The 12,999-nt window shown below is 37.6% G+C and overlaps 1 protein-coding gene across 1 annotated transcript in view; it reads left to right on the top strand.

Moving 5' to 3' along the window:
- The window catches only part of LOC142148544 (cystine/glutamate transporter-like), a 78,177-nt gene that overhangs the window by 28,713 nt on the left and 36,465 nt on the right, over window positions 1-12,999 (top strand). The window contains exons 5-6 of the mRNA XM_075204832.1: window positions 1,591-1,690; window positions 9,045-9,089. Coding sequence (XP_075060933.1) covers window positions 1,591-1,690; window positions 9,045-9,089 — 145 coding nt within the window. The remainder of the gene's footprint in view (window positions 1-1,590; window positions 1,691-9,044; window positions 9,090-12,999) is intronic.

Here is a 12,999-nt window from a genome sequence, read left to right on the forward strand (position 1 = left end):
CAAATGGTTAGACAAAGTAACATGAGCCTTGAAGCTGAAAAACAAAGAATTCAACATAAAACCGGTACTCGAAGAAAACCGAAACAAAGCCCTGGTCGCGTCATAGCCTTCAAACTTCATTGCGCTCCGTTCCATTTCTTTTATTATTTACATTTAGCAGGTAGCAGAGGGGGGTTGTGTACTATTTTCCGAAGCTGTGAAACCCAACAGTACTTACCCCGGCAGGTTGAAGCCGAAGACCTCATCGCCGACTCACAGAAAAGACAGACACCTTCAAGCGCAGACTTTCCTCAATTGCGGCACCTGAAGAACCCGGGAGAGGGTGATGACATCACCTTGAAGAGACTGAATGTGATCCGAGTTTTTAAGGTAGTAAGTTAAGGAGGCAGCGGCTGTACAAGATACATGCTATAGTTATGGACCTTGTACAGGTGCATCGCAGCTTGTTGCATATGGGGCTGCATAGCTGCAAACTGGTCAGTGCCCATGCTGACCACTGTAAACTGCCGAAAGCTCCTACAATTAGCATGTGATCTGGACCTTGTTGGAATGGCCTCTTTCAGCAGGATAATATACCTGCCACACTGCAAAAATTGTTCAGGAATGGTTTGAGGAGCATAGCAAAGAGTTCAAGCTCTCTTGGCCTTCAATTTTCCCAGAGCCATGGAGGGCACCACCTTGCAACTTACATGACTGGATCTACTGCTAACGTCCTGGTGCCAGATGCCAGAGGACACCTTCAGAGGCTTTATGGACACCATGTCTCGACCAGTCAGAGCTATTTTAGTGAAACAAGGGGTCCTACACAGTATTAGGCAGGTGATTTAAATGTTGTGACTGATCGGTGTATATAAAGGCTAAATAATACCTCTTTTACGCAGAATAAATTAACTTCTACAATTTTAGGCAACAGGTTTGTTGTCACCAACAACATCCAATACCTTTTTCCAAAAATGAATCCAAATAGTTGATTTCATTTTATGTATAATTATCTTCCCTAAACTTATGTTCAGATGCACATCAATGCGTTTATTTACATTGACACAACCAAGTTCCAGAAAGGGATACATTTCTTGATCAAAAAAAAAAATGTTAAGTCCATATTCACCTTCACATATCTTAGAGCATTTATGTGTTTTTATTATGTTAATCTTTAACTGCTTTTATGTTTATTCTTTACATGTATTGCACAGTTTTGCAGGTAGAGATTGAAAACACGACTGCTCATAACCTTACATGCATTGATGGAGTAGCTGATACAGAACTTGTCAGGTCCATCAAGGCATTCCTGTAAATAACAAATGTGTTTGATAAGTTGATCAAACATTGCTTATAATTATGCTTGTGTTTTCCATATTTGCATTAATGTCACTTAAAAATACATTTATCTGTACCGATATATTATTTATATATAAATAAGAATATCTGGAGAATATCAAACAGAAGATGGACATCTCTCTACATTATATTTGACAGTTATATGTTTAGAGCTGTTCCATATCATTCTTTATGGATAAAGTAATTTCCATGTTAACCGCATTGGATTACCAACTATATTATTGCATGTCAATAAATACTTGTTTGTTACAGGCGAGACACAGAATTTCAAAAATGCATTTGTTGGGAAAGATGTAGGCCTTATGGGGTTACCCCTTGCCTTTTATTCTGGAATGTATGCATATTACGGCTGGTAAGTAGATCTGTACAAATATTTTCATGTGAAAAGTAAACCTTTTCATTTCCTTGTCTTAAAGGCTCCTTTAAAAAATCCCATTGCTTGGAGATAACCCCAGCTAAGTGGATCTTCCATATATATGCAGAGACTATAATTAGGGCCTTATTTAGAGTTGAGTTTACTCAAAGCAGTGTATTCAAACTAATTCAGTGAGTGCGCTCTCCGCACTCTCATGCAGTCACCCATTTATTACTTCCTCCATTATGTTGATTGAAAAAGAAGGCTGGTAAAACCCAAATAGCAAACTAAAATACCCATACAATTAAAAGTAAAAAAGCTAAGTAACATAAAATCAATTACTTTCTGCCCCCTGAACAATATTGCTTTAAGCATGGTAAATACAGCTCTGACCATCACGGAGATTCATATTTATATGTTGTAATTAGAAATATTACTTGTATGGACTTACGTGGAACTGACACCCTGGGCCTGATTCATTAAGGCACGTGAATGCTGATACGTGCCATATTTTGCTTAAAATCAGTCTGTGCATGCCCAGAAACTAGCCATATACCAGAGAACGCAACAACGTCCAATTTATCTTCGAACACACTTACCTTTGGGACTTTATATTCCACATGTGTATTAGACATATCCTGTAGTGTATTGTCTGTTAGAGCACAACAAGACCTGTATTCCTCAACAGACGTATCTTCAGATCCGCTTCTTGTTGAATACGGACGCACGTACACCCGAGATATATGCTTTTTTTTTAAAAAACACAAAAATGCACAATATGCTTGTTTTACATTCCTTGATGAATCCGGCTCCCTGTGTTTAGGACCATGCACTGCTAATGATGCCAAGAATCCATTAATTGAGTTACAGGCAGGGAGGTGTAAGCATATGTGAATGAGTCCTAAACTTTTCAATCAGTTTAAGACATCAGACCCACTGGCATTTTAATACATTTGCTAGTAAAATACATATCAAATGTAAATATTTTTGGTGAGCCTTATAACTTGTGGTTTTACTAGTGTCTTTAGGGATCACTGTAAGCTGCACAGCAAATGCAAAAAAAATGTAACAAGTGGCTTTCAGAGAAAATACTACTGCAACACAAGTAAAAATTCCAATAGGTATGGTAATACTAGAGACAATAGAGAAAATCTCTCTCAGACTGAGACATGTCTTCCCCTAGTGCCTCTCTATGCTTAGAGAGGTGGGAAGATGAGGTATTGGGCAGGCAGGCGTAGGCATAGTGCAGTAAGGGTGTGTTATCGCCCCTTTACTCACTATACTGAGGAGGAAGAAGCCGCAGATACAATTTTCATGATGTGTGTCTGTTGTGTCTGCTTTCACCTGGTGAACAGTCCTCACTGATGATGATTGTATGCATTTTCCTTACTATTCTAAACCACATGTATCGTAAGCTAATCATACAATAACATCAATCATCGTACGCATAGTATTCTAGAAAATGTCGCAACATAATAAAAAGTATGTTGAAAGAAAAAGAAACATTTTATTGCTGACAAATTTAAGCTATTATACAAAGAAGGATATAACTAGGTATCTAGTAAAACTGGACATATTGGATGATTAAATAGACATGATGGCTGAAATTTTTCCAAAGGTATTTATAATGTATATCTTCCTAGATTCTTCTCTTCATTCTTGCTGCATACTTTTTAAATCAATGAAATGATGGTTGGAACCAGCTATCAAGCTGCCTGTACTCGTATAATGTAACCTGTCAGATGTTTAACACACCGTCTCTTAATAACATAGCAAAATGTAACAAATTTGTTTTCAAAAGTGATGCCTTTGATGCCACATCCACAGGCAACACAAGTTTAACACGTGTTACAAAAATAATGAGAAAAAGTAAAAATAAAAAAAATCACGTTAAAATATGTCACTAAATAGCTAATTTTAAGCACTTCTACTACATCACTGTAATTAGTGTCTAACTACTTGGTAAGAGAAAGGACTGGAGGGTATTTGATTTTGTGACAGAGGCATACCAGTCTATTCCAGCCTTTGTATCGAGGAGAAGCCACTGGCCGAGTTAGGCTGACAGTGGCTGAGAGAGACTGTGAACGTGACTTGTACTTATTTGGCTGACCCTGAAGCAGCAGTATCCGGACGGAATACCTGTGAGAAAAAAAAGCAGGGCCTGAGGAGAAGTCACCGGCGGAGAGAGGCAGAAAACGGCTGCAAGCGGAACTTTGATTCACTCAGCTGATCGGAGGACAGGAGATTCGGCCAGATCATCTGGGGAGGAAGGTAAGTGTACTACCTACACTTCCCAGTCCTGAGTACGGATTCTCTTTGTGGAATTTACCCTTGCTTTGTCTACTTTTTTGGCATACGATATCTTTATGCCAGGTACAGGAGTTTTTGGCATTGAGTCATATTTGTCCTAACTCCAGAACATCTATCTATACAACATTGTTTGTTTATTGAAATTAGAATTCCTAATGGTAGGGACCGCTGGCATTACCATAGATGCAGCACCAATGTCAGAAAAAGTTCTGGGAGGACTCTCTGCGGTCTGCATGCTCTCATGTTTTTAACAGCAACTTGCTTCGCATTATTGTGATTTGTTTTTACACTTTGTGTCCACTCACCAATACACAGAATTGTTATTAATACCATCTTTTGGCTCATATTTCTTTCCACCTATTCTTTTCTTTGCGCTGGGGAATCAAATAATACTATTTCAACTATAGGAGCCCGAGACCATCTCCTGTTTCTCTCCCCTTGGCTGCCCTACTATCTTTCTCTATAGGAAAGCGCAGATCCCCCATTACTTTGTTCTACAGTGTTATATAGCTCACACACAAACAGCAGATCTCCATTGCTCCATTACTAAAATTATTATTGCTGAAATAGAAATAATAGGGCTGGCAGTGTTGTTCTTATTCTGCAGTCACATTGTACTGTGTTATCAAAATGGATTCACAGAAGTACACAGAAGACCAGGAGCACCAAGCACCTTCCTCAGATTATTAAACTTCAACACTGGTAAGCCGATTCAAAGACTGGACTGGCAAAGCGTTAAGTTGTCTCTTATCGCTACATATCACCACAAACGGGCTGCTCTTGATAAAAAAAAGACCACTATATCTTTGAACTATATCTCTTACTTTTAACAAAAATAAAATGAAAAATGCTCCCTGGCCATATAGTTAACGCTACATATACAGTGGCAAGGAAAGAATGAGGCCTTCACCTTTCTCTATGACTGCTAGTTCTGCAACTTTCACTGAGGCATCTTCTTGCAAAGTCAGTCATGACCAAGCAAGACCTTGTCATACTGACTCCAAAAGTGGTGGCCAAATAGTTTTATGTGTAAAAGCCGAGCTGGAAGAAAACAGTAAGGCATTAGAGGAAAATCTATGTTAAGATTCAGAAATGACACAAATCCCTAAGGAGAGTCTATCCACGAGTGTTATGTGTATGCCTGACCTTTCTGATAGAGTACCCATAAAGAAGGCCCCTTTCAGCATTTCTGCAGATGTGTGCAAGAACAGCCCAAGTGTAGCCATTGATACACAAATTGAGGATGCCACTTTGGAATTGCAACAGGATGAGGGGGATATTTATGTGTGTGATATACTAAAAAATTAACAACAAGCAGTCCAGCATCAGCTAGGTCCTTTCTCTCAGCTAGATCCCGACACCTGCAATCTACACCCTCAACACTGTTCTCATCATCAATATCCTCAGTAGCGATCGGACTTAGTCCTGCATTCAAGTTGCTAAGGCTAGATGACTCCTCCACTATCCTGAATCCCTCAGAACAATTCTTGAGCGTTAGTCCCACTGCTGCTGCTGCTGCTGCTACTGCTGGGGGTGAATCTTCATCCCAGAAGCAGACCAAGAAGAAGACTACTAGTAGTTTACAATAATTGACTGCTAAACAATTCTTTGCAAGAGGAAGAAAGTATGAAAGCTGTCACCCAGTCGCAAAGCGTATCACAGGCGCCATGGCGACTATGCTAGTGTTAGATCTGCGTCCAATATCCACTATTATTGCTGCTGGTTTAAGACAGTTACTTGAGGTCTTGTGTCCCCGTTACCAAATTCCATCACAACACCATTTTGCTAGAAAAGCAAATCCTCACCTCCACCAGGAGGTTCGTAAAAATGTAATTATTGGGCTATAAAAAGCCATTTTACCCACTGTACACTTAACCACAGATATGTGGACAAGCGGAACTGGGCAAACTAAAGATTATATGACTGTGACAGCCCACTGGGTTGGTGATTCGCCTTCACCAGAAGGAACAGCAGCAGCATGTACCCAAATACATCACATTTTTGAAAGGCAGGCTACTCTGTGTATTACCAGCTTCACTAAGAGGCATACAGCTGACAATCTGTTACATAAACTAAGGGATGTCATTGCGACATGGCTTATCCTGCTTGAACTTTTCTCAGGATATGTCATTTCTGATATTGCCACCAGTATTGTGACAGCAATACAGCTGGGTAAATTCCATCACATTCACTGTTTTGCTCACACAATAAACTTGGTGGTGCAGAGCTTTTTAAAAAATGTCAGGGATGTGCAGGAGATGCTGTCTGTGGCCCTCAAAATATCTGGACATTTCTGGCATTCAGCAACAGCATGTAGGACATTGCAGCAGCTACAGGAGAAAATTAATTTGCCCTGCCACCAACTGAAGCAAGAGGTGGTAAAAAGGTGGAATATCACCCTGTATATGCTTCTGAAGATGGAGGAACAGCGAAAAGCCCTCCACACTTACTCCACAAGCCATGACATTGGGAAGGAAGGGGAATGTATTTTACTCAAGTGCAGTGGAGAATACTGTGAAAGGTGCTGAAGCCATTCAAAGTAGTCACCTGTGAAGTGAGTTCAGACACTGCTAGCTTGAGCCAAGTGATTTCCGTAATTAGACTTTTAGAAAAGCAGCTTGAGAAACTGAAGGAGGAGATGAAACAAAGCAATTATGCCAGTGTGTCAGACTTGTAGATCAAGTACTTTATTCGCTTCGCCAGGATCCAAGAGTTATCAAATTCTTGAAATCGGATAACTACATTTTGGCGACTGTGCTTGATCCTAGATTTAAGAGCTATGTCTTCTCTTTGTTTCCAACCGACCCAGATCTCAAGAGATGCAAGGAGATCCTGGTGAGCAAGATGACAGCTCAAGTGTACGTGACAGGACGACGTCTCCTCCTTCAGGTTCTCAGTCAACTGCTGCTAGGAAAAAACTTAGCTTTCCCAAGAGACCCAGAGTTGATGCAGATGACTCAGCACAACATTTTGACATCTGGTCTTGTCTACTGTAAAAGAATTGACCAAACGTAGTGACACCTCTGCTGTAACTCCACCTGATCCTACTATCAACTATCAACATCCAAAGAATGGTGGAGGATTAATTTATTTTTTTTGAATGGTATAAAGACAACAGTTTATTAACATAGAACAACGTTGCTTGCAGAAGTAATGTAAGCATGGATGTCTAAATAGATATGTATATGTATTACTCAAACCTTCCACTTTGCTGCTCTTTCATCAGTATTGCAAAAGTGTTTGTAATCTGCACTTTACGTCAAAGGTACCTATCTATATTATAATTTTTTGGGAATTGATTTTGGGTTTGATTCGAAGCTCAGTGATGAACTTGCTTTTTGCTGTGAATTTCAATGGCTTTTTTTAGTGCATTGTCTGGCACCCTGGATTGGTCTTGGTCTGAAAAAAGCATGCATCCTGGTGGGGTCAGCACTCTTCACCATTAATTAGCTGTAGTATTACTACAGTTATGGTGGAGCAATCAAATGAACCATAACTTATTTCACGATTCATTCTTAGTTTCAATGTGCTCGGGGTGATGGCTATTTTCCTTGTCTTTATCTTCCAAAGCTTAGTCTGCAGGCACCAGTGACACATCCATTTGTTTTCTCAGGTCTCTAAGCTGTTCTTTAAACTGGACATATTTATCGTCCTGCCTCAGAGCCTCCTCTGTATTATTCTTCTGAAGTGCAGTCTATCTCTTGTGTACAAGTTCCCTTAAATCCGAGATCTCATCCGGTGGGTCACGGTTTAACTTAAGTACGGCCTCCTCAACTGCACATATATATTGATTTAAATCTCTGTTCAATGCAGCGTATTCCAACCTGACAGATCCATGCTGCCCACATGTTCCGTGTCACAGTCTGTCTGAAGCAGATTTAATGCCACTCCAGTTGTAATATCCATTCCTGTGTCTTCATAAGTTTGGCAGTTCTTCAAGGATGAGAGGGAGGAAATCAAAAAGGAGAAGCAGATTAAAGATGCAGCATGAGCAGACATGGTTTAATAATGTAGAGTTCATTGACAGCACTGTTGGGATTAAGGCAGCTAAGCTATTGGTAACTTGTTTTGTGGGGGTCCAAACAAACCAAGCACTTCAGCCACAAAAGTGGCACTGCTTTGTCGCTGGAGTGCTTGCTTTGTTAAACTGTACATGTCCTTTCAATATCTTACGTAAGTGTGGGTGGGAGGGTACAAAGGACAACTCCATCTTGCACCACTGTTCTTTTCTGCCACTGCTGTGTGGCAATGTTTCCTAGATGTGCTATGAACTGCCGTATGTTTGTGTCGTTGCTCTGTCTCATAGCATCCAGTCAGGTCGCTGCAGTCTTTGTTTGACAATGTATGAAAATAATATTGTGACCTGTGAGGTGGTTAAAATTGACTGCAAATGACTTGAAATTAGTGTTCTTGAGGTTAATAATAATGTAGGGGAAAAAAAGGATTTTAGAAAAAATAGGGATCCAAAACCAAATCCAAAACACGAAGTTAATCCATATCCAAAACCAAAACCAGAACACGAGGGTCAGTGAATATCTCTTGTTGTAAGCATACCTTGCATCCAACTCTACATAAGTCCCTGAGTAACTAATCAGCACACATGTGTGACTGGATATCCCTAATTCCTCACCATTTCTCAAACATCTAGGTTCCTGCATTTTGGCACTAGTAATCATTGCACACAAATGACAGTAGAGTCCTTGTTTGACACAGTTTTCCTCATAGCCAGTTAATTCCAGTTCAAGCTGATCAGATTTTGATTGTATTTGACAAGACCATTAACAATTTAAGGTTTCATGAGCTACTAAATTAAAAAACATTTTAATCAGTAAAAAATAGGCAGAAACCAAAATGGAAATTCTTGTATTATGTTATGATAAACATATATAACAATTTATGCTGTCTTTTTCATGGGCTATACTGCTTAATGACATACTACGTGTTTTGAAATGCACGTTTAGGTTTAAGATTAACAAAATCAAACCTTGACTACATACCTGATTTAGCAATCTGAATACAGCTCAATTTCTTTCTTTTTTAGGTCTTACCTCAATTTTGTTACTGAAGAAGTTGAAAATCCTGTAAAGTGAGTGAGCAACAAATATATATATAAAAAAATATATCTTTCTTTATTTATGATGTTAACGTATAAGATGTAATATCAGTCATTATGATATGCTGGAGAAGCACAAAAAACAAATCTGTATGTGTACATCAAGTTAATACTATGGCTTGCTAGCTAGGGCCAATGATCACAAATTTGCCAGTTTTGAAGATACAGATAATTAATGGGTCCATAGGTAAAACTATGTATGCACATTTTTGTTCACTTGCTGCAACATGTACTTACAATTAAAATAACAGATCTGAAAACAAGTATTGGAATGCCTTAATTTTTAAAGTGCTGCTTAGCATTATTAACAAAATACAGTTTTAGACCTTCTTGGAGGTAATGTGAACTGATTTTAATAGGTTACTTCAATTTACACTTACAAATCCTGTACATTACTTAGTATTCCAAGCTGCAATTGTTACATTAAAAATGGTGAAAAGAAAAGAAAAAAAGCATGTGTTTAAACAGGGCACTTCAGAAAGGTCAATGGTAAAATTTAATTTTTATTATGTATGCATTAAAAAGAAAAAAATAAATAAAATTGGTTGGGTAAAGAGCAAAATATTAAAAATAACAACAAAGACAAAGGTTAAATAGTGAGTTAAAAATGCAAAATGAATTGCATTGCCTCAGCTACTATCATGAGAAAACTGCATATATATATGTGCAGTAGATGGCTACAAAAATAGTCCATCCATAGGACACAATCCATATATAGAATTCCAATGATAATTATAACTACAGGTGAGTGTAATAATAACACATCATCTTATAGGTATTAACAAAAAAAAGATTAACCACTGTCAATAAAATAAATTAGCCCAAGGTTTCTAAATATATAACTGTCAAAATTGAACTGAGAAAGCTGCCTATACCTAGTGGAAAAAAAAAATTAAAGGTTAAAAGAAAGCAAATAATGATGCAAATTCAATTGTCAGAAAATACTATCCCCCTGTGATTGCAGGATTTTGTGAAACTCCCTTCCTAGTAGTTAACTCGGAAGCGATCAGGGGGAAAGGTGGTATAGAAAAAATACGGAGGAGGGGGCACTAATCGGACAAAAAGACTAGATACCCGAAGCAATGTGATTTATCGCAGAAGTGAAAAACGACACAAGATCTAGATTCTAATTTTAGAATTATTAATTTTTCAGACAAACTACTTGAATCTCATCACATTAGTCTTTTTAATAAATGTCTATCTTTCTCACCACTCACCACTCACTTACTCTCTAGCACCCGTGTAACCCTGGACTCCGTTGGGAGCTACATCTAATTGTTTTTACCATTGGGACATTGATATTTGGTGCCTAAGAGGGTTCACCATTGGGACTCATACTGAACTCTTATTATGCAGTTATATATGGGTGTGTGAAGGCTACTAGCCTAGCCCACTGTAACTTGCTTTACATTTTACTTATCCATGTACACCTTATTGCAAATGTATTTATGTAATCAGTGATACTTTGTGTTTACAAGGTTTCAACCTTTACTGCAATTTGTTTCAATTGTTTATATCAAACGTTTGAATTATTGAGCAATAAAAGACATTTATTTAGTAATAAGTGTATACACTGTGCGCCAAGGGGACATTGCTTTGATCTACTATCTTTCTCACCAGCCCACAATATGGATCATTTTGAATGGGAAAAGGATCTAGCCCTATTCACAAGAAAAATACTCCTTAATAAATTTTACAACTATAAAAACTCTGAAAAAGTGGACACGATAGATACTCATGTGGAGAATCAACAGCTTTCTTCTTATATAGGCGTGAACAATTTTTAATCTACCTCTAATGTCATGTTGGACACTGAAGAAGATCAGCAGGCCCTTATGATATTAGAAGACTTACATGGTAATACTTCACAGAATGAAATAACTGAAATAGGTTTAAAAGAAAATCCTAAATTAATTCTTAAAAATAAATCATCTTTCTTTCCAGACATTTCGTTGTGTCCACAAATAAAGAATTGGTCTCTAGGGACTTAGATCTCCTTTTTTCCAGGAAACAAAACAATTACTATGGTAACAATCTCAATAAAACAGAAATTATAGCTTGAAAGGAAATAGAAAATTGGAAGACATCATAATAAAATAGTCTGACAAGGGATGTAACATCGTTCTATGGCCATATGATAAATAGATGGCCGAGATCCAATGTCAATTAAGTGATACATCCTGGTACCAATGTCTGATCTTTAACCCTACAGCTAATTTACTCACCTTATATCAAAGAATAATTAACTCTGCATTACAGAGGGGAGTCATTTCTAAATCTGATCATGATTTCTTTGAAGTTAAAAACCCCAGGGTACCTACAATCTACGTTACCAAAAATACACAAATATGAAACCCACCAGGAAGACCCATAATTTTGGGAATCGGTGGACTCACAGAAAATGCTAGTAGATTTGTGGAGCATTACTTGCGACCTTACGTTATCAGGCTTCAATCTTATACTAGGGACACATTGGATGTCCTCTCAAAAATACAGGACATAACAGTCAGCACGAATACTAAATTAGCGTCTTATGACGTTGAGTCTCTTTACATAAACATTGAGCATGAGCAGGGTCTGAATGCTGTCCGATACTTTCTGAATATGGATACCAATGTTGATATGAATGAGCTTATTTTGACACTCTTAAGATTCATTCTAACTAAAAATTATTTTGTCTTCAATGAAGGGTTCTACTTACAAACAAGAGGAACAGCGATGGGAACAGTCTGTGCACCCACTTACGTTAATCTATTTTTGGGGTGGTGGGAACAGGAATATGTTTTCACAGATGCCATCAGAAATTCACTAATAGTGTAGTAATGTGGCTAAGATATATCGATGATATCCTGATTCTATGGGATGGAGATATTGATCATTTTCACTCATTTACTACTGTTTTGAATAACAACAGTTTGAATATAAAATTAATGTCTGAAATTAATGTATTAACCATCAATTTTTTGGATTTAACTATTCATAAAACCATAGAAGGAATCCTTAAAACTGATATCTATAGAAAGAAAACAGCCACTAACGAAATTTTACATAATAAAAGTGCACATTTTCCAGCTGTAATTAAGGGAATTCCCAAAAGGGAATTATTGAGAGTGAAATGAAATTGCTCTGATAATCCAACATACATGAAAAGAGCAGAAAAATTAACAGATAGATTGAGAAATAGGGGTTACAGTAACAAAATGCTGCGTGAAGCAAAAAAAAATCTGTCTCAAAGAGAAACAGGGAATCTCTAATTTACCCTAAAAAGAATTTAAGAACTAATGATCCAAAAATTCGGATGGTTGGGATTTTTTCCAAAGACATTGGCATGTGTTACTCTCTGATAAGGACCTTGAAACAAATCTTGAAAAACATATCTCCTTCAGCTGGAGAGGAGCGAGAAGTCTGAAAGATAAATTAGTCCATAGCCCTTTCAAAAGAAAAATACAATTGTGGAGAGACCAAATGGTTTCTTCAAGTGTGGAACATGTAAAACATGCCAGTATATGGTCCCCACTAAAACCTATAAGGATAAATATGATAAGGTATGGAAAATAGAAGAATTCCTTAATTGCAACTCTACAGGTGTTATTTACTGCCTTTCATGTCCATGCCCAAAGATTTATATAGGAATGACTACCCGACCATTCAAAAAACGTTTATCTGAGCATTTATATAACATCAAAAATGGTGTTAGGGAGGAAGGAAACTTCAAGACTCTACAGTCACAAAATATTTTATGCTTCATCATAATAGCAATCCAAAATTCATCAAAGCTTTTGCCATGGATAATATCAACATGGGAATTCGAAAAGCTGATGTACAAAAAAAATTGCTAAAAAGAGAAAACAATTTTTTTTTTCTTATGGGAAGCCTGATTCCA

The sequence above is a fragment of the Mixophyes fleayi genome, chromosome 1, assembly GCF_038048845.1.
Source record: "Mixophyes fleayi isolate aMixFle1 chromosome 1, aMixFle1.hap1, whole genome shotgun sequence".
Classification (NCBI taxonomy): Eukaryota; Metazoa; Chordata; class Amphibia; order Anura; family Limnodynastidae; genus Mixophyes; species Mixophyes fleayi.